At 40.5% G+C, this 27,237-nt stretch overlaps 1 protein-coding gene across 1 annotated transcript in view; it reads right to left on the bottom strand.

Moving 5' to 3' along the window:
* Positions 1-24,138, bottom strand: part of LOC124080520 (solute carrier family 35 member F1-like) — a 326,809-nt gene extending 302,671 nt beyond the window's left edge. Inside the window, exon 1 of the mRNA XM_046426449.2 lies at positions 23,435-24,138. Coding sequence (XP_046282405.2) covers positions 23,435-23,613 — 179 coding nt within the window. The 5' untranslated portion in view covers positions 23,614-24,138. The remainder of the gene's footprint in view (positions 1-23,434) is intronic.
* Positions 24,139-27,237: the final 3,099 nt, after the last annotated feature.

Here is a 27,237-nt window from a genome sequence, read left to right as displayed (position 1 = left end):
ATCAGACCACAGATAGACCACAGAATGCAAGCCAGGCTGAAGTCATTTTCTGGAATCACAATAAGACTATGGAGAAGCAAAGCCTCTTTCCAATGCACTTGCTCAGTTAGAGGAAGTGAGTCCTGCCTTTCCTCAAAGAAAGGATGTCTGCAGAATTACAGTAAGAGGGAGTGGGTAGAACCAAAAGATGGAGCAAAAAGCAGAGTCCCAACAGCTTCATTTTAGCCCCTGAATCCCACTACCGTGGACTTCCTAAAACACAATTAACTGCATGTTTATTCATCTCAGCCCAAGTTAGGTTTCTGTCACAGGGAGAAAACAAAACCGGTACAGTCTAATAACCCCTCCACAGACTGCTATGTATGAACACGGGTTAAAAACCAGACAGGTTCAAGCCCTAGCCATGCCATTCAGGATCTATGCAGCTTTGCACATCTTAGCAGACTTTTCTGGCTTAATATTCTTTATCTTCATCTTTAAGATACAGACAAAGGTTTCTGAGGATTAAACAAGATAATACATGTAGAGTACACGGTACAGTGACTGACACATGGTAATTCTGGGGTACCTAAGAATTGATATCACTATTGCCATAATCATCATTGTGAAGATTAAATTTATGTGTCAGTTTGGTTAGGCTACTGTGTCCCATTATGTGGTCAAACATTAATTTAGATGTTACTATGAAGGTGTTTTATAGATGTGATTAACATGTATAATTAGTTGGCTTTGCACAGATTTGATAACACAGGTGGGTTTCATCCAATCAGCTGAAGGCTTTACAGGTTTCCCAGGATAAAAAAATTCAGCCTCAACACTAACACAAAAACTTTGCCTTGAATTCCCAGCATGCTGGCTTGCATGAGAAATCTCAGACTTGCCAATCCCCACTATTATATGAGCCAATTTCCTCAAAAGAAAGTTCTTTCTCTCACACATATCTAAAATATGTATTTTATATAAAATGTAGACAAATTGTGCCTAGTGGTTCTGTTTCTCCGGAGACTACCTGACTGATCCAGTCATCGTGAATGCCTACCTGTTCGCCAACCATCTTGCAGTACTGGTCAGAACAGGATCCACAAATGCAGACCATGATGAGCTCACTGACGAAAGTCACCAGCACACTTGACTGACTTCTGCAGCAGTTCTCTAAAACACAAGTCCAAGTTGTCTTCCCAAGTTTGACAATTCACAGTGGAACATAGGAACACAGATCAAATGAATATCCACAGCTTACATTTTTCAATTGCTGGTATAAGCCTAATTTATTATTAGAAATTCATCATAGGCAATAACTGTTCTGGAGGTTCAGTTCACCTCAAAACTGTATCATACTGTTTTCCTAAGGACCCACTTTTTTCCAAAGCATTAAGTTACTGTCTTTTCATCAATCGATTTGGAGGGGATTTGTTTTAAAGCAATGCACAAAGAAAACTGATTGGCCCTTCCCAAACTAATAGGTATTGACAGCTAAAATTATAAATCAAGGCTCTGGTATAGAAATTGATTTGGACTGAGAAAATTGAAAGCAAAGCACTATCTCCAGTGATGCAGAGAAATGTCCTCCATGTTCACAGAGAGGAGTGTCCACCTGCCATCTCCTTCCTCCTCCCACACTCGGCAAATGGCATTTCTATGTTCACTTTTATTTACTGCCCCTCCTGGAGCCAAGTTCTGTGCTAAGCAGTTCATCCATTTTTTTTCTTGATTACACTTTCTCACAATCCTCTTTTCTACCAGAAAACACAAAGCAGCATGTTTCTGGAATGGAAGCGATGAAAGTTACATATTTGGGATGAAATGGGAGTAGAAGGAAACCCTGCCAAACGTCTCTTAAAATCTGTAACATCTGCTAACTAAAAATAGCTGCTTACACAGCCCAAGGAAAGAATCTGTTCTGTTCTTGCAAACCCTGGCTTGAGAAATCTATTTTCATGAATCAGTTCATCAGCTATTGATTAGCTTCTCTAATTAGCTTCTCTGATGGCTGCAATAGAAAATACAAGACCTCTTTGTAGGCAGCAAATGAAGGGAACCTGACCTGCCCAGCATGTGTCTATGCCCCAGACAGAAATTCTGACCCCAGAATGCAAAGCTTGACAGAAGCGCATCCATCCCTTACATCATTCGTTCCTTCATTCATTCAGACAATATTTGCTGATTACAATACCATCTGGCAGGCACTACTGATTAAAAAAAAAAGAGACAGATGCCCCCACCCTAAAGAATACACCTGCTTTCATCTAGGGCTTCTAGGCATCTCTCTGCTGAATGCTCTCACTGCAGAGAAGTCTCAGGTGTTTGGAAGTCTCCCCTCCTGGCATCTCCCGGGAATAGCTCCTTCTCTGCCAGTTCTGTTGGGCCAAGACTCCTGCTCTTCTCCTCCTTAGCCAAAAATAAGCATTTCTTGTCCTGATTTCTACTTCTGCTCCTTCCAGGAGCAAAGATTACTAGACATTTGTTGGCAATACAATAATTACAAGTCCCATTTCCAAAAAAAAACTGACAGCACACTAGATATACTTGTCTCAATTCCCAAACAATGAAGGAACTCAGGAAGAAGGTCCTCCTCTATCTTCAATCTTGGGCCTCTTCCTTCAATATTTATTAGGCTGAATATTAATAATAATGCCTAACATGTTTCAGGCATGATGCCAAGAACTTTATCTTGTCCTCTTCAATATTGCTATAAAGTGGGTATTCTTATTTTGACTTCTCAGGTGATAAAACCAAAACTTAGCAAGTTTGGATAATTTACCCACGTCACAAGATTGGTACACTAAATGAAATCAAACATGGACCTGATTCATCCTTCTTTTATGTGGCAATTACAAATCAAAACCCATAGTTTCAGAAAGGAGAGATTAAGAGTCTTCCATAACCCTCCATTTGTCCTCTGTAACTGTCTCCAAGCTGGGTTCCTTAGTGAATCTTGCTGTACTCAATTCACTATTTACACTGCAGGTAGCCAGATCTTAGAAATGTGGAAATCAGTCATATTACCCTTCGGTTTGGAGTCTTCAATGCTGCCCTGTCTTAAGGCAAAGCATATAAAACTTCCAGAGCCCTGCATGACCCGGCCCCTACCTACTCCTCCAGCTTCTGACATCTCTCCCTCTCACACGTGGTTGTAGCCAAGGGAACCTACTTTATATTCCTATGCACCATGCTTTCACCCAGTCACTGGTTTCTGACATGTTGTTTCCTCAGCCAAAATTACTATTCCCCATAACCTTCACCACCAGCCACACTCTCACAAGTACACTCCTCCCTTTATCCTGGCTATGTCCTCCTTCTCCGAGTTTAGCTGAAATACGCTCAGATGACTTCTTCAGCCTTTTGTGTTTGATGTTCCCATGGTTTTCCATTACCCCCTGTAAGACCTTTCACATACCCATGCCTTGCACCACCTGGCACAATGCAGGTTTCAGAATAAATGCTCATCGAAGAAAATGAAAAAATAGATGATATAGAAAGAGACTTTCACTCAGCATTCCAGTTTCCTCAATCTACTTGTCTAAATCCAGGTCTCCTCAAGATTACCAAAGGTACTACAGACAGGTATGGATAGCCGTGATATCTACCAGTCACAAGAGCCCATTCTTTCTACCCTTCATGGAACCACATCTTGGGAAAAACCAACCCTCCACGTCAGAGACTGGAGCAAACCTGACCCCGCTCTTCCTTGGCATAGGTGTCCAGACTGGAAGACATGAAAAGGCCTGAATGGTATTCAAAGGAATTCATCAATTTCAGAGGAGTGAATGATTGTGTATCACTTAGGGAATGCTTTCAGCTACAAAATAAATCTCAACTCCAGTTGGCTTAAAGAGGTTATTAATTATCCCACACAATGAAAGTCTAGCGATAGGCAAGCTACAGGCATGAGGAACTGCAGTCAAGCGTTCAGTGTGACCTTCAAGAACAGAGGAACTTACCCTCTCTCCACTCTGCTGACATCCTAAAGGGGGCTTCCCTTATGGTCTTATGGTGGCTGCCTATAACAGGCAGTGGCAACATGGCTGCTTCCTTTATAAAATCTAGCAAGAGAAGGAGAGGTCTCTTCCCCCAGCATCAGCTGTAAGTCCTTCTTTTCAATCTGATTAGGCTAACCTGAGACGCTGCCCATCACAAGACCCACAAAATCTCCAGGAGGATACCATGAACTAACTGGCTTACATTAACCATCGGGGGTAAAATGGATACACTAAAAAAGGGAACCAATGGCAGATTTTGGAGAAGAGAATTTCTAATGCCAATGATAAAAGGGAAAGAGCACATGATTTTGACCTAACACAATTACATTTCTCTCTCTGAGAGGGCTCCTGTAATGCCACGTGTAAATACTCTATATTCTGTGTGAATGTGTGGCTGTATTTCTTCTTGCTGATGCTAGCCACCCTTCAAGTTAAGCATCTTCTTCTGCAGACACACTTATGTTGAGTCAGCATTTCACATTTAGAGGTTTATTGCTTACAGCAGCTACAGAAACTGCCTCCCTCGACCCTGCCCAGAGGCAACAGGAATGACATCAAGAACACCAGCCAAATGACTTCATTACTCTTTTTTATACAGGGAGATCTTTGACAAATTATAAAGCGAGTTTCCATCAGTCCATCCTAAATCAGGAACTCTGCTTTAGTGATACTAGAAACACTGGAGAGAGGATAGAAAAGGTTGTCATAATTATCCACCCTCTGGCACTGCTCTATTCCTCAAGGTTTCACATTTCTGTTTTGTGGAGAAGAAATTTAAAAGCTAATTAGGGCCAGGTGCAGTGATACACACCTCTCACTCCAGTGATTCAGGAAGCTAAAAAGCAGGAGGATTACAGTTTCAAGGCCATCTTCAGCAACACAGCGAGACCTTCAGCAAGTAAGGAAGAACCTATCTCAAAATAAAAAATAAAAAGTGCCTCTGGGTTCAATCCCTGGTACAAAAAAAAAGGAACTAGGTTAACTGATACTTTTAGAAAAAATGAAAAATGTATATGCCAATTTTCATTTAATTCTTGTTAAGTTAGGCTGAGCCTACCTTGGCAGAGAATATCTAAACATACAGAGGTATCTAATAATTCCTTGGTTGGAGCTCTAAGCAGGATCTTTTAACTTCTAAACTCTTTCTGCAGGGGCTATTTGCACAGGACATAAGCACATAAAAATGACTGCTAAGATGGCAGGGCTATGATTTTATTTTGAGATACCAGCACATGGAAATAAACATCATATAATTTGTCAAAAGATCTTTGAGCTGTATTCCATGTATAATCAAAGATTTTAATAAATAGAGAACCATGTATTTCAGATGAATTGAAAAATTCTCACAGATGCCTTTTAGACATATTCTCAGACATTTACTGACCTGAAAATCTGGTGAGGTAATACTTGATTCTACTGATAGGGGTTTCTGGACATACTTCAAAGACAGTAAAGTGGATTTCCAGTGTTCTCCCATGTTGTGTGTTCTTCTCCTTAGCCCAAAATGCTTATAGCTCTTGACTGGTACAACTTCCCCCCACTGTAAAGTGAGCCAGACCTGCTCTTATGTCTAATGTCCTATGCTCCGAAGATGCTTCAAGTAATGTTCCCATTCTTTCCTGTGATTGATTTCAGCTCTTAAGAGAAAAGTAATCTAATTGGTTTCTGAAATAAGAATTTATTAGAGTAAAACATATTAGAGAGCAGGGACCTAACATTATGGGTTTGCCCTCCTAACCACACTTAGGACTATGCTTTTCTTAAAGCAGACACGCCAAGGATATCAAACTTAATTGTGTTTAACTTTCACAAAGTGATGCACATGAAGAAGAAATCTAACTTAAGTTAGCTTCTAATGGATAGAAATTGTTCAGAAAGATAACTGTGAATGGGAATAAAGAATCTTGTTCTCCTTTCCCCTTGCTTTCTTTGAATTAAAGGCTTCTAACTTTTGGATGACACTCTTAACTCTCCTTCCTCAACCCACTATAAGTACACCATTAAACCACTGAATAAGTATTATCTCCTCCAAACACTCTTTGTGGTAAAGTATCAAGTTGTGGGAATTTCTTTTTTAGGAAAAAAGTGCATTGTCAACTCTGCTTCTCTCCTTTTTTTTTTTTTTTTGACTGGTGGACTCTAGCCCTTTTATCTGCTTGTCCAGTAGCAGCTAAAAAGGAAGAGTCCTTAGATTCTTAAATCCAATGAACTACTTTCTAGCTGTGACAAGACGACAATCTAAGACACCTTTTGCTGTTGCTGTGGTATTCACCAACCAATATCCTAACAAATTGCATACCTATTCCACTTGATTCATTCTACCTGCATGTCCATTTACATACACACTTTTTGTAATCACTGTTTTCCTTAATAAACTGATATCCAAAAGAGGAATCTGATACCCATTGCTATAAATTTTTTAATGATGATTTTCTTCTGTCATCCTAGAAGGCATACTCTCAGGTTGCAATTAACTTTGAGACAGGGAGGAAATAATTACGGTCTCTCTACATTGGACACAATTAAGTCCATTTATCAGCATTAGAGTTGCAAATGATCAATTTTCTAAGACGAATGCAAACAAGCCCCTCATTGCTTATAGTTCTTTAGGCTTGAGAGGATCCAGCTTTCACTAGGGAAGGTCAATCCAAAAGACATGTATTCAATTAGGGGGGGAAGAAGCATCAAGGAAAGCAGAGATTTTGCCTGAAAAGCAATAAAACCACACAATCCATTAGAGTGAATAAAAGACAATACAACTTAAAGTCAAGTCATTGTACCCACTCCCACCTGGAATGAAATGTTATAGAAAAATCACATATGTTTTAGGGAAATGGAGGAAAAATCCTTGTAGAGTGGCTGTTCAATGAGTACATTCACACTTTCAGATATAACTAGCTCATAGATTATTCCACAATGAAATTTTTTTCTCTTAGATGATACTAATTCAGTGTGGTTCCAAAAAAGAAAACATACACACACACACAGACACACTCACACACACTCACATTTAAAACAAAGAATTCTTCTTGAACCAACTCTGAGCTCCCTCATCCATCCATCACCAAAAGAAAAAAAAAATAGTAAAGAAATTTGTGGGGTATTGTCAAATAAGGAAAACAAATTATGCCAAATGGAAAACTATCCTCTCTACCTATCAGGCTGAGTGAGTGAATGACTGTTTGTGTGAATGAGTGTGTGGTGTGTGTGTGTGTGTGAGAGAGAGAGAGAGAGAGAGAAAATAGAGCAAGACAGGGAAAAACTCATTACAAATATTATCTAATATACAGTATTTGGGAAATTATATATATGTGTAATATATATGCATATATATATATATATATATATATATATATATATATATATATTTTACACACACATGTATGTATATAATCTGTAATATGTATTTAAATAGTTATATATCCCCAGAAAGATTCAGAAAAGAAAAGCAGAATATTACGGATTGATTATCATCATTTGAATACCTTACCTGGAAATTCCAAAGACAATAATAACCCTAGATCTTATGATGAAATAAAGGGGCAGCATTTGGGGTGTTTCAGTTACCTTATGTGCCTATGAGGGGATGGGGTCAGTACAGGTAAACAGAGTCTTTGTAAATACTGTGTTCTTGTCAGGCACGCTCCACTTCAAGACCTGGCCCCTGAGCCCTCCCATGCTGTAACGCGGGAGGGATCCCTGATGGAAACAATCAGATGGTGAGCTTCACTCCAGCACTCACTGGGTGGTGGTAGTATTGGTTACAGCGATGGTTCGGATTTATCCAGCAATTAGCTAAAAACTGACTCGCACAGGGGCAGATGATCCCCTTTCAGATTGCACTGAAAGGCACTCTCCAGGTTTGGGAGTAGTTGAGGGAAATCGGCTCATTTAAGGAAGCTACAAACGACCTTCCTAACTCTGCCTCCACACGACGCTCCAGAACTGATGCCCGCGTCCTCTGCCCTCCCCACTCACCTCGCGCCCCACCGCCACCTCCCGCTCCGCAGGCCCCGCCCTGGCATTTTCCGCAGGCGCCCCCGCCCGCCAGCGTGGGCGGTCTGGAGCGCGATCTGTGGAGGAAAGGGCCCCTCTGAGAGCGCAGTGTTCCTCCTGCCTGCAGCAGGATCCAGATAGCGACAGAGGCTCCAGCCAGCCCCGGGAACCCGGCCTCACAAAGGACTCCAGTGATCCCGCCGGCATCTGGGCTTCCCCTCATTAGCACATTAAAGCTGCTCTGTCCCTTCCCTCTGAGCTGCTCTGTCCACCCTGCTGCCGGCCTCCAAGAAGCCTTTCAGGCCTTTGCTCATTTTGAAACCTGCCGGGTTCAAGAGCCACTAACCCTTTCCTGAAGTCTGTCAAGCTCTGCTTGACACCCCACAGGTACCCCTAAGCCCCATCACTCAAGGGGCACAGTTATAGGGCAGGTCAGACGCTGGCTGCCACGGGAGTCTTCCCAAAAGGTGGTTTGCTTTCTTATAAATCAATCAATCAATCTAGCTTAAAACACACACGTTAACATAAACAGACTAGTGCCTGTTCATAGATGGGTGGGTTTCGCTTCAAATCCTGACAAGGCTCCTAAGACAAATGACAGGGCCAGAGGAGTGACTGTGTGGAAGTCCATAAGGACACAAGCCTCAATCCTGGGAAAAGCCAGGAAAACCCAGGCTCACCTTTTAATTTTGTGAGCAGGATCACAATTACATAGTTAGTACCTGGCAGCTTTCCAAGCCCTCTCGCTGATGCTTTTTCATTTAAAAATCCCAAACAGCCAATAGGAAACAAACTAGGATTACTTTAACTGGTTTACAAAGGAGAAAACTGAAGCCCTACAAGTTGGCACTTGCCTGAGGGAGAACAGATCAACTTCTCAAGGGGACACCATCAATCTAGTGGCCTAGGCACAAAATCACCAAGCAAGCTCTTAAATAAAATCTCTGAATTCCCTCTTCTCTCTCCCACTCCCAAACAGAATCAGGACCCACGTCTTAGTGAGCTCCTTCAAACACTTTCTGCTCTGGCACCCTCACTTCACATCTGAATTCACCAAAGGTTCTGGCTTAAGATGGTCTCAAATCTGTTTATGAGTTAACCCTTTCCAAGGCAGATTCTAAACAACAGTGGCTTTTTTTTTCCAGCCCAACATACCCCTTACCACATCCACAAATGTCAAATTTACACATAACACTTCTTAGTGCATTTCCTTTCGGACTCTTCAAAAGGATGGCTTCCCACGTTTCTCTGTACGAACATTCTCCAACCCTCCCACAGCACCTAGCGCCTTCAATTCACAGTTGAAATCCTGACCTCCAGCAAGAGAAGCCCCTGACAGGAACTGCCTTCTATTCTTACTACCAAATCTACCAAATGAACTTCATTGAGACCTACACTCTGCCTCCCTCCTCTGCAATGGAGAGGGCCCTGGCTCCTCTCAAATATTAACCCCTAATCCTATGCTTTGGAGCCCACCATCTGCACTTTCTCAAGGCTTTCCTTCTTGCTACATATCCAGTTTTCCCTTCTCCATAAGTCAATCCCATCAGCACACAAACCTGTTATTCTGCTCCTTGTTGAGGCAACATGTCTCAGAGTGCTGTTTTGACCCCCACTTCATGTTCTCTCCTAAACCATTCCATCAGGTTTCCATCAGCACCACTCCTCTAAGTCTGTGCTTGACACTGTCCAAGGCTGACTATGCTGCCAAGTCACTGATCATTTCTCTGTCCTCTAGAAATGCTTTCTTCTCTGGGTTCTGAACACCACACTCCCCTGTGGTGTTTTCTTCCTATTTTACACTTGCCATCAACTTTTGTTGGGTCCTCCTCTGACTCTGAAGATTAGCGTGCTCCACAAATCATCTATCCCTCTTCTCCTCTGTCTGTACATTGCCTCTGGGCAATCTTATCTGGGACCCATGACTCCCAAGTCCAAATGCCAGACTCTGATTTCTTCTCAGAATTCCATACTAGCTTTCATTTGGACATTTCCATTAGGCATCTCTAAGTTAACTTGCCAGAAGTGAACTCTTAAATTTCTACCCACAAACATACTCCTCTCTTTTTTTTTTTTTTTTTTTTTTTTTTTTTTGAGAAATATGGCACCATCACCTACCCAACTGCTCAAGCTGAAAAAAACTGGGGATTTTTCTTGACTCCTCCTCCTCAAATAAACCAGCCAGCCCCAAGGACTCCATCTACTGATGCAGATCTCTCCAAAACAAAACCACTCCTCTCCATTTCCATTGCTACTGGACAGTCCCACTTCTAACATGTCTCCCCTGAAGTAGCCACATAACCTCTCCCACCATCTCCAGCAGCAGCCAGAGTGGTCTTTTCAAAACATTAATACAACAATTTGTTTAAAGTCTTCCATTTGTTACCCATCCCACTTAAAAGTGGCATTGCTCCCCTCTCTGGTCCTCTCCCCTACCACTCTCCCCTGCTTCTAGCACTACAGCCTCTCTTCCTTCCAGTTCATTATGCCTACATAACTGATCTCAGCACCTCTGCCTGGGATGCCATTCCTTCTGACCCTCCAGTGGCCCATTTCTTCTTGCCATTCTAATCTTAGCTTCAGTGTCACCAGAGAGGCCTCTCCTGTACCCCCCCCAAATTGAAGTCCATGCATTACCTCTCTGTCACATCACCCCACTTTAATTCTCTGCATCGTATGCATTACTACTGAATATCTTTCCTGTGTGCTTACTGCCTGTCCCTTACCCCCAGAATGTAGCATCCATAAGATGGAGCTCTTTTCTTTCTCGTTCCCTAAGTCACCACCAATTTCTAGATTGTTTCTCTGACCTAACTCAATAATTATGTGTTGAATGGCTGAGTGCCACCTACTCTGTACTACTCAGAACTTGAGATGAAGTGGTATCAATGATCAAGCCACTCATGTTGGGCCCAAGGTAACCCTGACACACCTTTCATGCACTCAGACCCAGCATCTGCTCTCCTCAATTCTATGACCCCTGAAAGGTAGCACTCTCCACTTATAGCTCATTCTACAGATCTGGGCTGCTGTACTTACCCTATTCCTTTCTTAGTTTCCCTGCCCAACATTCCAGGGGGGTACTTTTCAAGGAGTAGCGCCAGCTGAACTCCAGGTAATTTGGTTGGAGCCTTGATATTTATATAGCAATTGCCAGGCTTACCCTCCTACCTCCATGTGTTAGTCGCCTTTCTTTCACTATAACAAAATACCAGAGATAACCAACTTATAAGAAGAAAAGATTTATTTTGGTTCATAGTTTTAGAGGTTTCGTCCATGACCACTTGGCCCTGATGCCTTTAAGCCAGTGGAGAGGCAGGATATAATGAGCAGGAGAGCATGATAGAGGAATCTGCTCAACTCAAGGTGGCCAGTAAGCTAAGAGAAAGAGGGAGGTTGGGGCTAGGATTCCAGTATCTGTTCATGAGCATGCCCCAAATGACCTGAGTTATTTCCACCAGGCCCTACTTCTTAAAGGTTCAATCACCTCCCAATAGTATCACAGGCTGACGACCAAATCTGTAGCACAAAGCCTTTGAGGGACATTTAAGATTCAAAGGAAAATACTCCCCATCACCAGCTGGTATGCACAGATTTGCAGGGCCATGAGAAGCACTAACCTAATGCCCCCACAATGAGGACCTCCCTCCTCCATGACTAGATGAACTCCTAAAATCCAGACTCACTGTTACTTATTACTCCCACTGAGATACCAGCTGAGACCTGTGCTTCTAAAACTTTCTGTTGTAAAATATCAATTGTTTATCAATTCATTCTAGGTGATACTTTTAAAAAAAATAAAATTAAAAGCAACTGTAAGAAAAATGAAGTGGCAAAAAACAAAAGTCAAATACAAGACCCAAAAGACACAGAAGTGTTCTGTCAAACTTCTGCAACTATTTCTAAAGGATTAGTCTTCATTTCTCTTCTTGTCACAGCTGGGTCACACAGTTTGGGGTCTGGCATGGGTCCACAGATCACATTGAGTAGCTGATGCTGGCCTGACTGCCTCTCTAGCTCACTCAGCACCTTACACCCCCTCAGCCCCAGGGAGCAGAACTCTTCCCTGCAGCAGCTTTTCAATAGCGTTCCAACAAATAAGTACTGTCGGGAATCCAACAAAGTATTGAATATCTACTATGTTTGAGGCCCTGTTGGTTGCCTTCCCATACATAATATAATCTTCCTCCTCTTGATTCTGGTCCAGATTCTGTTTAATTCACCAACTTCCCTCTCCATCCTGGCCATCTCCACTCCATTTGGACTCCCAGATCCTCTCCCCAAATAAATGCAGTAGCCTCCTAATTGTTCCCATACTCCAATCCCCTTCCTCACCTCTGGCCTGCAGATTTTTTGCAGAACATCATGTTTAGGCACATGTGTGATCATATTCTTTATCACTTCAATAGGCTACAATAATAATAACTAATAGAATTAAGTCCAACTACTTACTGGCCCTAATTCATTCTCCACAATTCAAGCCCTAATTCATTCTACTGCAATTTAGTCACATCCTATATATAATGTTGTCAAATTGGACACTGACTTCTCTCCTCAATCTCTTACGTGCATACATAGTTCATCCTTTTTCTCCATGCCTTCCCCACCCATGTTCTTATCCTACCCATCTTTCAACAATGGCAAAACCCACCCTGACCCTTCCTGTCAAGTCTCCAGCCTCGCACTCTTTCTCCCTCCTCTGTAGTCTTAAGTGAGAAATCACATGAATTTGTTTCTAGAAAAGGATAAGAACTTTTTTGATTTCTAAATATCTTTTATTTTCATTTTGTTTTAATTTGTGCATTTTAATTGTACTAAATAGTGGGACTGTGGGATTCATTATGATCTATTTGTACATGCACATATATAATTTGGCCATTCTCATTCCCTAGTACCTCCCCTTAACAACTTTTGTTATTGGGAGAATAACATATAATGTAATGTTTTCTAACATAAAATGTATATTTTATAAGGTAAAGTTTAAGAACTTGAGCTACTGTCTAAATGCTAATTTAATATGAACACTCTCATTAGGTTATATCACAGCAAACAGTAAAGTATCCAGTCCTTCCACCAATTCACTTTCATGGTCAGATCATACTTTAAATCTCTCCTCTCTGCAATGCACAAACATGTGCCCAAGCCCCCCTAAGTTGTCTTTGCACTGCCAGCACATGATATTTTCAGAAAACTAGTTTCTTGAGTTATGTGGCAACGACCTTAATAAGTTCAACCTAAACAGCAGGACAGAATTCAAATCTGTTCTTTTTCTTCTAACACTCTGAAGTTAGATGAACATTAATGGCCAGTTCCTTGTTTTTGTTTTGTCTTTAAGCCTTAAGTGAAACCAGCTCAACTATCAACAAGAAAATTCTACTGCTTAACTACTCCAACACCTGGAAACTAAATAATACACTATTAAATGACCAATGGATAGCAGAAGAAATCAGGGATGAATTTTTTAAAAAAAACACATGTAAATGAGAATAGCAATACAACATATTAAAATCTCTGGGACATTACGAAGGCAGTGCTAAGAGGAAAGTTCATTGCATTGAGGTCACTCATTAAAGAATAGAAAGTCAACAAATAAATAACCAAACATTATATCTCTAAGCCCTAAAAAGAGAACAACAAATCAACACTAAAAATAGCAGAAGATAGGAAATAATTAAAATCAGAGCTGAAATCAATGAGATTGAAACAAAAGAAACAATTCCCCAAAATTGACAAAACAAAAAGTTGATTCTTTGAAAAAAATCAATGAAAATGATAAACCCTAAGCCAAGCTAACAAAGAAAAAAGAGAGAAAACTCATTACTGAAACCTGAGATGAAAAAGGAAATCAAAACAGACGCTACTGAAATACATACGATAGTCAGAACCTGTTTTGAAAATTTATACTCTAATAAAAATAGAAAATCCTGAAGACATCAACAAATTTCTAGAGATATATGACCTAACAAAACCAAATCAGGAGGACGCAGAAAATTTAAACAGATCAATTTCAAACAATGAAATTGAACACACCATCAAAAGCTTACCAAGAAAGAAAAGCCCAGGACCAGATAGATTCTCATCTGAATATAACCGGACCCTTAAAGAGGAGCTAACACCAATCCTCCTCAAATTATTCCATGAAATAGAAAAGGAGGGAACTCTTGCAAACTCATTCTATGAAGCTAGTATCACCCTGATACCAAAACCAGACAAAGATACATCAAGGAAAGAAAATTTCAGACCAATATCCCTGATGAACATAGATGAAAAAATTCTTAATAAAATACTGACAAATTGCATGCAAAAACATTAAAAAGGGGCTGTGGATGTGGCTCGAGCAGTAGTACGCTCGCCTGGCATGCACAGGGTTCTGGGTTCGATCCTCAGCACCACATAAAAATAAAATAAAGATGTTGTGTCCACTGAAAAATAAAAAAATTTAAAAAAGAACATTAAAAAGATAGTGCATAATAATCAATGGGGTTCATCCCAGTAATGCAAAGTTGGTTTAATATACAGAAATCAATAAATGTAATTCATCACATAAATAGACTTAAAGACATGAATCACATGATGTTCTCAATAGATGAAGAAAAAGCATTGAACAGAATAAAGCATCAATTCATGCTCAAAACACTAGAAAAACTAGGGATAGAAGGAGCATGCTATCTATGCTAAGCCCAAGGCCAGCTTCATTCTAAATGGAGAAAAATTGAAAGAATTCCCTCTAAAAACTGGAACAAGACAGAGATGCCCCCTTTCACCACTTCTGTTCAACATAGTCCTGGAAACGCTAGCCAGAGCAATTAGGCAGAAGGAAAAAATTAAAGGGACACAAATAAGAAAAGAAGAACTCAAACTATCTCTATTTGCTGATGACATGATTCTATATTTAGAAGACCCAAAAAACTCCACCAGAGAACTTCTAGAACTATAAATGAATTCAGCAAAGTAGCAGGATATAAAATTAACACCCATAAATCAAACACATTCTTATATATCAGTGATGAATTCACTGAAAGAAAAATTAGGAAAACTATCCCATTCACAATAGCCTCAAAGAAAATAAAATATTTGGAAATCAATCTAACAAAAGAGGTGAAAGACCTCTATAATGAAAACTACAAAACATTAAAGAAAGAAATTGAAGAAGACCTTAGAAGATGGAAAGATCTCCCGTGTTCTTGGATAGGCAGAATTAATATTCTCAAAAAGGCCATACTACCAAAAGCACTATATAGATTTAATGCAATTCCTATAAAGGTTCCAATGATGTTCTTCACAGAAATAGAAAAAGCAATCATGAAATTCATTTGGGAAAATAAGAGGCCCAGAATAGCCAGAGCAGTCCTTGGCAAGAAAAGTGATGCAAGAGGTATCACAATACCAGACCTTAAATTATATGACAGAGCTATAGTAACAAAAATGACATGGTATTGGCATGAAAATAAACATAAAGACCAGTAATATAGAACACAAGACACAAGACAAACCCACATAAACACAGTTATCTCACACTAGACAAAGGTACCATAAACATACATTGGAGAAAAGATAGCCTCTTCAACAAATGGTGCTGGGAAAACTGAAAATCCATATGTAATAAAATGAAATTAGACCCCTATCTCTCACCTTGCACAAAATTCAGCTCAAGGTTCAAATCAAGCACCTAGGCATTAGACCAGAGACTTTGTGCAAACTAGAAAAAAAAAGTATATCCAAATATCTATCATATCAGCTTAGGAATCAAATTACTCAATAAAACTCCAAAAGGGCAAGGGGTAAAATCAAAAATCAATAAATGGGATGGTATCAAACTAAAAAACTTCTTCACAGCAAAGGAAACAATCAAGAATGTACACAGAGAGCCTACAGAAGGGGAAAAAAATCTCTGTCACCTGTACCTCAAATAGAGCATTAATCTTGAGGATATATAAAGAATTCAAAAAACTTAACAAAAAAAATAAATAACCCATTCAATAAAAGGCCAAGGAACTAAACAGAAGAAGAAATATGAATGGTCAAAAAATATATGAAAAAAGTTCAACATGACTAGCAATTAGGGAAATGGAAATTAAAACTACTCTAAGATTTCATCTCACTCCAGTCATGATGGCAATTATCAAGAATACAAGCAACAACAAATGTTGGTGAGGATGTGGGGGAAAAGGTACACTCATACGTTGCTGGTGGCACTGCAAATTAGTGCAACCACACTGGAAAGCTATATGGAGAATTCTCAGAAAACTTAGAATGGAAACACCATTTGACCCAGTTATACCACTCCTAGGCATATACCCAAAAGACTTACAATCAGCATACTATAGTGATGCAGCCACATCAATGTTTATAGCAGCTCAGTTCACAATAGCTAAACTATGGAACCAACCTAGATGCTCTTCAATAGATGAATGGATAAAGAAAATGTGGCACATATACACAAAGGAATATTACTCAGCCATAAAGAAGAATGGAATTATGGCATTTGTCAGTAAATGGATGGAATTGGAGGCTATCATGCTAAGTGAAATACGCCAATCCCAAAAAACTAAAGGCTGAATGCTCTCTGATATGCAGATGCTGACTCACAATGCAAGGGAGCCAGGGAGTAGAGGTTCACTGGATTGGGGGTGAGATAGGGGGAAGGGAGGAGGGATGGGAATGAGAAAGACAGTAGAATGAATCAGACATAACTTTCCTATTTTCATATGTGAATACACAACCAGTGAAACTCCACATCATGTATAACCACAAGAATGGGAAGTTACACTCCATGTATGCATGATATATCAAAATACATTCTACTGTCAAGTGTAACTAAAAAGAACAAATAAAGAAAAAAGAAAACTCTACTGCTTAAATCTGTGTACACCTGGAGTAATTTCATGGGTTTGAACTTCCGGAGCAGCTTTCCCATAAGCAGCTAACTTATGGGGATTTTTTGTTAAACCAGCTTGAAAATGGGATTTTGAGACGTGGTATATATTTATTTCCACTTTATTTAAATTGCCTTTTTGATGGGTTATATTGAAAGGGTAATAATAAAAAACTCTACCAATGGCACCCAGAGACCACACCAGTCCGTGGCTGTCTGGTTCACTACTGTTGGGCTACCAGAGTCTGATACCTAACAAATACTCATTGAATAAAAGACTGCCTGGGTGAATGAATCAATGAACAAGGGAAGGAGATTTGCTTCTTCAATGGATCAGGTCACTTGTGCTTTCTCCGAATCAAGGATAATTACAAGCTCTAGCCGTGTCATTCCAAATCTGGATATAATTAGTATGATTTCTTTTTTTAAAATTTATTAAATATTTATTCATTTGTAGTAGGTCTGCCTAATTAATTTAAGATGTAATGTAATAGGAATTAGTGGCTCATAATCTTGGACTTTGCTAAGTGATACTTAAGGTACTTTTTTCAGTCCTCACGGAGTCACATAGGTGAATATTCTTGAGGAAAAGCTTAAAATTTAAATTCAATAGAAAAATATTTTAAAAATTAAATAACAAGGGCTGGGTATGTAGCTCAGTTGGTAGGGTGCTTGCCTCGCATGCACAAGGACCTGGGTTCAATCCCCAACACCACCACCAAAAAGAAAAAAATTAAATAACAAGATACACAAACAAATTACACTCTTGTGTTCACTGATTGAGATGTGACATTTTTCTGAGAAAACATATTCTAAAGCATATTTATTTTTATAGTTTTCCTTGACATTTCCTGTGAAATTTCTTCTCTGTTCAAGTAGTCCCTGAATAAGGCCAAAATATCAGAACAAGAAGTTTCATACGAATTGCATATTGAATGATTTATTTGTATGATTCTAGTATCTGAACATTTGGAAGCATCCAGTTAGGCATTATATAGGATAATTCAGATTATGGGTTAGAGAGTTTCACTTCAAATAGCAATATACATGTCAAATTCCCCAGTTAGATTTTTTTTTTTTTTTTTTTTTAATATTAAGTAATGTATATTTATTTTTAAATCACAATATAAATGTCTAAAATTTGAAACTATTTTATTTATTTATTTATTTTTTTTTTTAATTTTTTATTGTGGGTTGTTCAAAACATTACAAATTTCTTGACATATCATATTCCACACTTTGATTCTAGTGGGTTATGAACTCCCACCTTCACCCCATACACAGATTGCAGATTCACATCAGTAAGATTGTTTTTTCATAGATGTGTCTTTAGAAAGCTCAGCACAAAGTAATTGCCTAAGAATAAATGAATATGTACCTGTACATGTTTATGCTGCAGTCAAGAAATATGCCAAATGTTTATGTTTTTTCCATATGTCTACTAGAGTTTAACCTCCTAATCACTTTTTTAGTAGCATAATCAACAATCAATGTGTTATCCAGGCATTGTGGCAAACGCGTATAATCCCAGCAGTTCGGGAAGCTGAGGCAGGAGGATCATGAGTTCAAAGCCAGCCTCAACCACCAGTTAGGCCCTAAGTAACTTAGCAAGACCCTGTCTCAAAATAAATAATGAAAAGGGCTGGGAATGTGGCTCAGTGGTTAAGTTTCCCTGGGTTCAATCCTGCTACCAAAAACAAATAAAAAAATCAATGTGTTTAAACAATGTACAGTTAATGTTCATTGGCCTGAACGCAAATGAATGAAAAAAACTAAACAATTTGATGGTGGTACTTTCACATACTGCATCTGACTTTCATGAGAAAAAATTATAAATAAATAATACATCATCTCTTGCATTAAGTATCTTTAGAACTATATGGACAGCCAGCTCAATTTCCTATACCATCTATATCTACAGCAGTGTACAACAAAAATAGACATCTATAATGACGATCCTAAGGCACTGAAGAATTTTGAGAAAGTAAGAGGTCAAAGAAAAACTACATGGAGATGTATGTTGTTTATACATAAATTACTTGGAAATGCATCATCTTTACCCAAAGTAAACCAAATAATTCTTTAATATTACCATTCATTTCTCCAAGTACAGAACATAATGCATACTAAATGACCATTTACTTTATTTTCATAAATTTGACTTTTTAGTTAAAAATAAATGCATCCTTCAGAAAACTTTTATTTACTACTGATCCTAGAAATGTCTGTTTTTAATAACAGCACCCGGTTCCATTTGGAATATTTATATCAATTATCCTCATTACGAGCCAATCTTCCTCTTTTCATTTTGACATCTGTTCAAAGAAGCAGCTTGAGGAAGAACCTCACTATCAATTTCTTAACAAAATATTTCTCACTTTCTAAAGAAAGATCATCTAAATTACAATGTGTCATCATCAACTTGATCTAACACCTAGTATAGGCATGACCTTATTTCTTGCAGCCAATTCCATTGGTTTGCAATTTTCTGTCCACTTTATGAATGACTCAGAAAGGCTATGTATACATATTAGCCCATCTTACATGATAATTTTCCCACTTGGACATTGATTTAATGCAGGCTTGCTTGCAACTCTCCTATGTATCATTTTTAATGTTCCTTGGTTTACAATACAAAAAAGTTTCAGGTACTTTTAAAATTAATGAAATAAATCTAAATGTAAGTTGGAAATCAGTTCCAAATCAAATGAATGGATAGCCCAGGGTCACTAGTGGTTCTATTGTAATGATTAAACATCCCAATACAAGATTCAAAAAGTAGAAACATCTTTATAACTTAAGACAATCCAATATATGTCTTATTGTGAAGAAAATGGATCAAAACTAGAAATTCCTAGTTATTTTGTGAAGAATTGAAAATGATGGGAATAATTATAATAATGGGCATATTTATAGCATAATGAAATATTTCTTTTCCCATGGGAAGGCACACATATGCAAAACACAAAATAAGCTATCATTCATTTTTAAGGTATCTTATTAAATAATAATTTTAGAGGAGAGGATCTCCAGGCACTTTAATATAATAGATCAGTATCAACTCTTCTAGGTCTCAAAGAAATCTACTTGATCAGCAGTTTCTGTAAGAGGGTCATCAACTGCTGCCCTTGAAGCATTTTCTTTTTGTTGTATCTTGCTTGCCTGAGGCAGGGTAATAAATGGGATTTCATTCTAAAAAATAAGAGAAAAACATATTGCCAATTTTTTTCTTTGTTTGAATCAATACGTTATTTTGCATCTTTGTAATTTTATGTAATTACCTCAGCAGTCAAATAATCTTGCATTTCTTACATTCCACTGCCAAAACAATTATGACTAGAACAGGGGAAAGAATATGATATATCCCATTGATAGGTTAAAAAAGAATTATCTGGCATCTCCTCTTTTGCCTAAGTCTTAGAAACTAGTATATTCTAACCTAATTGCTTCACAGAAAGGAAGTACACCATCAGTGAGATGCCCAGATTGTCATGTGCAAAAAAAAAAAAAAAAAATGCAGCAGTGTAACTGCACAAGGCTTTGTAAGGGGGCAGGATGTGGTGCTCTACTAGGAAATAAAACAATGCAGAACCATGTAAGCTGATTTTATTAAGGAAACACTACATCTTCTTTACATCAGCTTTTTGAGAGCAAGTACCTTTAATTAGTTATCAATCAATACTTCTCTCTTTAACTGTCCCTATGAAGACAGGACATAAATAGCATGTGGTTGCATTTCATCCTCTGGGTTGGCAGGTAACTCTGACCAAGGACTGGCAGCTCACCAGGGTTGCCTGGCTCACTGTCTTCTATTCCTGTTCCCATGGGACCACCCTGCCCTTCAGCTCTACCCCTTTAGTCCAATGGGATGGTAGGAGCTGACACTGTTACATTGCGGGTCAATGAGGCTGTCCCACCAGCTTACAGTAAGAGAACTCTGCCAACTACAGAGGTGCATGCCAAAAGTTGGATGGATATTTTTTATATTGGTTTCTAGCTTCCAGATTTGGAACTTCTTTCTTCTAGGAATTAAAATGCTGGAGGCCAGGGATAGATTAAAGGAAGCAACTGAAGACAATGAGTGGACAGGGTAAACAGGTGAAAGAAACAGAAGTAGAAGGAGGCAAAAAAAAAAGGGGGGGGGGGACAAAATGTGAGTAGATCTTGAGTTTTCAGAAAATAAACACAGCTGATTAGGTATAATTGACTAGTCAACACACCATGAGGGTTTATACCTCATGAAGAGAGCCACATTATGGAACTGGCAACCTCTATAATTCCACTCTCCTTCACACTCTTCTTAGCATCACTCAGTAGCCACTACTGATGCTGTCTCTAATTGATTGGCATTATCCTGGCACAAAAGCCAAGCTCATCCGCATGCTAAAGAAATTATCCAGTCGACATTTTTTAATGTATTATGATTTATTCTTCTTACTAAAGATCTTTCTAAAGAGAAATATTTTCTCCTTATTCTTTAAGTATAAGGAAAAGCCATTTACCCAAAATGAAATAGGATTTTGAAAAATCTGAAGAACTTTAAAAGACAAATAAGTAATTGTTTTTAATTTAATTCTAAAGGTTATAATCCTAGAGTCCCACTCATGGATATGCTTGAGATGAAATTCCATTGACCCAACCTAAATTTAAGTCCCTCCCTGATACACTAGGAACTGTACAACTTATGTCACAGATCACAAAAGTCTTAGTAAACACCAAGTTTTACCCATAATGTACTATGACTTTCTCTTATTTGTGTATGTTGCTCCCGAAGACTCATACAACAAAAGTTGGATAAATGAGAAAATGTAGAGCTGCCTAAATTTCCAGGTGTTTCCTTCAGTATTATCTAATTCTCAATATCATGGCAGGGGAAGTAAGGCAAATATTATTAAACATTTTATTTTGCATTAGTGGGAATTGAACTCAGGGGCATTTTACCACTGAGCTACATTGCCAGCCAGCTATCTATCTATCTATTTATTTATTGGCGGGGTGTCACTAAATTGCCAAGGCTAGCCTCAAACCTCAAGCCTACCTCAGTGATCTTGTCATTCTCGACTCTAAAGTTCATTATATAAACTGCCTGCACAGAGTTGATAATAATTTATAAATTAAAAATAAGTGAACTACTACAACAGTGTTTTTTAGTTTGATAAGAAAATTAATAATTAAAAACATATTCTGCTTAAAACTACAGGTATTCCTAAAGAACAGGAAACCCAACATGATAGATACTGAGTCATCCTTGATTTATTCTGCTCATTATCTTTCAGACGCAATATTTTGGAATGTGCTATTCTAAACTACAAATGACAGGAAAGACTCGACTTTATTACCATCTTGTGTCTCACTCAGAAGTGAATTGCTGCTTGGAAAATAAGTGGAAACATGCAGAAGTAGCCCTAAGTAAGCTGTTATACTCGTTAAGACTTCACAAGGCATCTTGAATGGTTTGGGGTTTGATATAACTAAATTAATCCATACTCCTCAAATCAAGATATTCATCAAGTTTTTATTTCTGTATACATTTTGTGCTCTAACTAGAGCCTTAACCCCAAAACAGTTGGTGTGAAGTCACTGGGAAATCCCTGCTACCCAAAACAGTACCGCACAGAAACCTGTATGAACAGAGCAACCGGAAGGGTTACCCCTACATGCGCATCCGAATGCACGCACTCGCACCCAAAAGAAAACACACAAAATCCACTCGCTCTGTGATTTTTTTTTTCAATCTTCCAACTCGCGGACCATTTTAAGTTACTTAAGTAGCAAAAGTCCTTTTCACGTCACAGATGACTCAGGGGCTATAGTGGGGAACCCATTTTTATGTTTATCCAGGACCTCATTCTAAACACCTCTGTCCTTAAAGGCTCCACTACGCATATTCCAGCACTGGAGGCGCCGGCGATCTTCTTGGCCAGCTTCAGAATAATCGGGCACCTCCTTCTCACACCCTTCCTGCAACATTTTGCACTTTGCATGGGTCTGGTCCAGGCCTCTAGCCTCGGTTTCCCTGCCCGAAGCCAGTAAGAGACTGAGCCGTGATGAGCGTCTGGCAGAAGTGGTTTCCCCTCCAGTCCACGGAGGCTGAAGCCACTACCCTATCCCCTGGGGAGGGGTCGGAGCAGCCGAGCGGGGAGGACAACAGCTCGAGGCCGCGACTTCCAAGCCATCTCCGCAGCCCGGCGCCTTCCCGCCTCCGCCCTGGCCAAGTCCCTGGGTCCCCCGAGTACAAAGCCGGGGTACGAGTGGGAAAGGGAAGTGAGACAACAAGCGTGTACGAGGGCGTGAGTGCGGATACACACAGGGCAGGTTAGGTACGGAAAAACCCCGCCTCTCCCCGAACTCGCTCCTCGGACCAGCCTGCAGCTCCGGCACTCCAGGGCTTTCTGCGCCAGGACAAAGCTACCGTGGCCTCTCCGCGAGCGCCGGGCGCCTCGCTGGTCGCCCGGGCTCCTCGGTCTCCCTTAGCCTCGACCCAGTCCCAAAGGGATCTGAGACATCCGAGGGACGGAGGGAACTCCGGGCCGGGAGCCCCCAGTCCCGATCCCCCGCGCCCTCGCCCGGAGCCGCGACTCACCTGTTCAGCACTTTGCGGATCCTCTGGCGCACGCCAGCCCGGGAGGAAGCGGACAGGCTCCCGCCACCGCCACCGCTGCCCTCGGCCGGCAGGTTCTCTATGGTGGTCACCACATGGTTCGGCGGGGCTGGCGGTGGTGGCGGCTGCAGCTGCTGTTGTGGCGGCTCAGGGGGGATCATCTCGGCGGAGGCGGAGGCGCAGCAGCGATCAGAAGGCAGCCGGGCGCATCGTGCGCCGGCTCCGGGCCCGGGAACGCGCAGAAGACCCGGCCGAGCGGCCCCGGCCCTGGAGGCGGTGCTGCCCGTGAAGCGGAGAGGTGGGGAGGCACCAGCGGCTACAGCCGCCGCCGCCCAGTCCGCCACTCACTCCTTCCTTTCCAGTCCCAGTGAGCGCACCCTCGCTCCTGGGCCGCCGTTGCCTCGCGCCTGGCTCTTTCCGATCTGCGACCCAAGTCCAGGCACGCCCCGCGAAGTGGCTGCGATAGGTATCGCGCGGGGGCGCGGAACCGCCGGGTCTGCCTGGAGGAACCGTGTAGAGGAGGGATGGAGCTCCGGGCTTAGTTTGCTCTCCCCTTGCCTAGGTCTTCTCCGGGCGAGCGGTGGCACTTGTGTGGCGCTGCTTCAGCCTGTCCCCCGACTCAGAAAGCTGCCGTCTGTGTCTCACGGAGTGAGAGACAGAGAGTGAACCTGGAGAGCCGGGCGGGGGCGCCGCGGCGGCGGCGGCGGCGGCGGCGGCGGGGAAGGGGGGCCTGGGCGGGGAATCTGCGCGCTCTGCTCCCGCCAGAGGGCGCACCGGAGGCGCCTTATTGCCCCCGACCCTCCTCTCCCCTGGTCCACAGAGGCCCGTGGTCTAGGTCGTGGTGATTTGGGTGATTGTTTTGTCTTTGGGTCTTTGGGTTTGGGGTTTGGGGAGGGCGGACTGAGGATAGATCCTCCCTCTGTAGTTGGCGGGTTCTCGCGTTCCAGCCGTGGCGCCGCAGAATCCAGCACCACCGGCCCGGGACAGCGGCAGCACTCAGAGACAGGTGCTGGCCCCACTAGAAACACAAATTGAATATCCAAAATATTACACCTACGTTCATAATAATGGGTCTGGAGGAAATATAAGGAGAAATAACTTATTACCAAGAATCCATTCTGGGAACTGGGAAAAGCAAATTCAGCCAACCGAAAACGTGTCGGTTTGAGGCAGTACAGCACCCTGTGAAAGGAAAGTAAGCAGATTTGAGTTCCAGTAGCACTTGTGAAAGTTATTAGCAGAGAATCCTTAAGCAATTTCTTCAATTTTGAGACATTCGCCTTTGTGAAACGGGGCTACTTTTGTCTTTCTTCCAGGAATGTTGTAAGAGTAAATTGAGGTAAACCACCCAGGCAGAGAGCCAGATGATCCTTCACCTGCAAAAGGCGTATTTACTACAGAAATCTTAGCCCTGAGCAAGACCACATTTCTACCAAAAGAAAATGATTGTTCCATGTATTTCTTATACCTATTGATTCACATCCCCGTTACTAATTGATTATTAAGAGGGAGATTTTTCAAATATTCATTTATCGAGATTGCCTAGATAAGGATCTTTCAATGAAAAATTATACACATTTATAATATTTTTTCCACTTCACTCCAGTATGGGGAATTAATTGCCCTAAATTTAATAGGTATCTTTGTTCACACAGAAGCATGGTGATAGCATCCCTGTTTCTAAATACTCTGGAAGCCAGCAAATAAAAAATACTGGTCATACAATTTGCCATAAAAGGAGGTGTTGGAGAGCCAGTTGCAGCGGTGGCACAAGCCTGTAATCCCAGCGGCTCAGGAGGCTGAGGCAGGAGGATTGCAAGTTCAAAGCCAGCCGCAGCAAATTTGCAACTTAGTGAGACCCTGTCTCAAAATAAAAAATGAAAAGGGCTGGGGATGTGGCTCAGTGGGGAGCAAATATCATTCAAAATATCTTCTCAACAAAGGGAAAACAGGAGAGGGAGGGATTAAAAAAAAACGAGATTTCTCATTCAGTTAACAATATGGGAGTCCTCTTTTTATCAAGAATCTGAAGATACAGGTATCCACAAAATCTCTCCAATAGGTAGAGATTCCTGTAGCTGCAAAACCTATTTACTCCCTGAAATATACTATAATCTTCCATCAGTTATCTGAGATCTCTTTCTACAAACCTCAACTCTGATTGGAATTTTTTTCTGTTTATAATTAATATGTTGTCCCACTGTTTCTCAAGGACCTTTCATTATACTTTTCCACCTCAGGTTTGCACAGGATGCCCTGAAGAATTGCAACAAAAAGAACAAGGCTTAGAACCTATGGACATTAAAATTCCAATAGAATGTAATGAGTTTGCCCGCGGTGGACCAGCCAAAGATTGCAGACATGAACAAACTGCACTTTAACAGAACCTGGCAGCAAATCATTGTAGGAATCTCTCTATTAAAACAACACTTAAGGTAATTTCAGGTGTCTTCCTTGAATGACTGGTTGCTTCAGTGCCCTATTCCTTCACCTTTGGCTTGCTTCCCTTTGAGTGGTTTTGGCATGTCACAACTTGCTGCTGTGTCTGCACTTCAATATCTGCACTTACATCTGGTCATTTCTCTAGAGTACTACTGAATCCAAATGATCTAAATCTCCACTAGGTTAGGAAGGAATCAAATGAAGAGGAGAGAAGAACAAAATGAGAAATATAAATTTTTAGTTCTACTGGTAAGGGGGAAAAAATATCTCAAAGCAGTCTCAAGCCTTGTGTTTTTATTATTCCAATTTGTAAGGAGGTACATCATCATATCTCTTCTTCCCCTCAGATTCTGTGTTTCATGTTCATCCCTTAAGTAGCTAAGTATCATTTGAGAGGTAGGGAAACTGGTGTCAAAAGTACAAGTTTCATAGTAGTATGTTTAACATAGAATTAAACAGAAAAGATATGGGGAAGGCTTTTTTCCCCTTTTTCATGCTATAAGTGTCTTGTTTGTCTCCTTGACCTTAAAATCCATCCTCCATGAACTCTTATCAAAAGGAGAGGAAATAAAGATAATAAGTCAAAGATCTAGATACAGTACTATAGTGGTGGCAGGTGGGTTCCAACATCACACTGCTTAGCTGACATCTCCCTGACCAGTTAGTGGCATGATGTTATTGCAAATTTTTCATTCCATGGAGTTTTTGCACTTATACTGTTATATTGCCTAAGTATCTCTTAAGACACACTAGTTTTGTCAGATTCCTTAAGGAAACAGAAGTTGGCTACCAGCTACACCTTGTTCAGTGTTGCTCATTTTGAAGACTTATGCAGGGAAGTGTAAAATCTGGCCTCAGTTTCAGGACTTAGAGTCATCTGGCATTTTGACTAATTTGTTTAGTATAGGCTGCACCTGTGCGTTATATTGAGAAAAGCTTCAAAGTGATGACCCAAAGTGACTGATGATCCTCCCCAAATTGCTGAACAGTTGCCTGGAATTTCTTGTGCTGCTGCAAATGCCCAGTGGCCCATATGCTTTCTCTGAGTCACTCTCTTAATATCTTTCTGTCTCTCCTAAGTCTGATGGAATCTATTTCACACATACTGCTAAATATATGACATCTAGAATGATACAGCTTCATGGTTTTGATTCACATAAGTGAACTCATTTAGGATAGAAGAAAGCTAAGCAAAACACATAGGAAATTTGTGAAGAAAGGAAAAAGAAGTGGATTAGATTGGGTATGTCTTTACATTTACATCCTAGAAATGAAAAAAATCATTGGGACATCAAAGCATAGAAGTTCAGTGAGCACTTACCATCACAGTCTGCAAGTGGTAT

The sequence above is a fragment of the Marmota monax genome, unplaced genomic scaffold, assembly GCF_021218885.2.
Source record: "Marmota monax isolate L192 unplaced genomic scaffold, Marmota_monax_Labrador192_F-V1.1 WCK01_AAM20220418_F8-fsc00174, whole genome shotgun sequence".
NCBI lineage: Eukaryota > Metazoa > Chordata > Mammalia > Rodentia > Sciuridae > Marmota > Marmota monax.
This window is presented reverse-complemented; position numbering and strand designations above follow the sequence as displayed.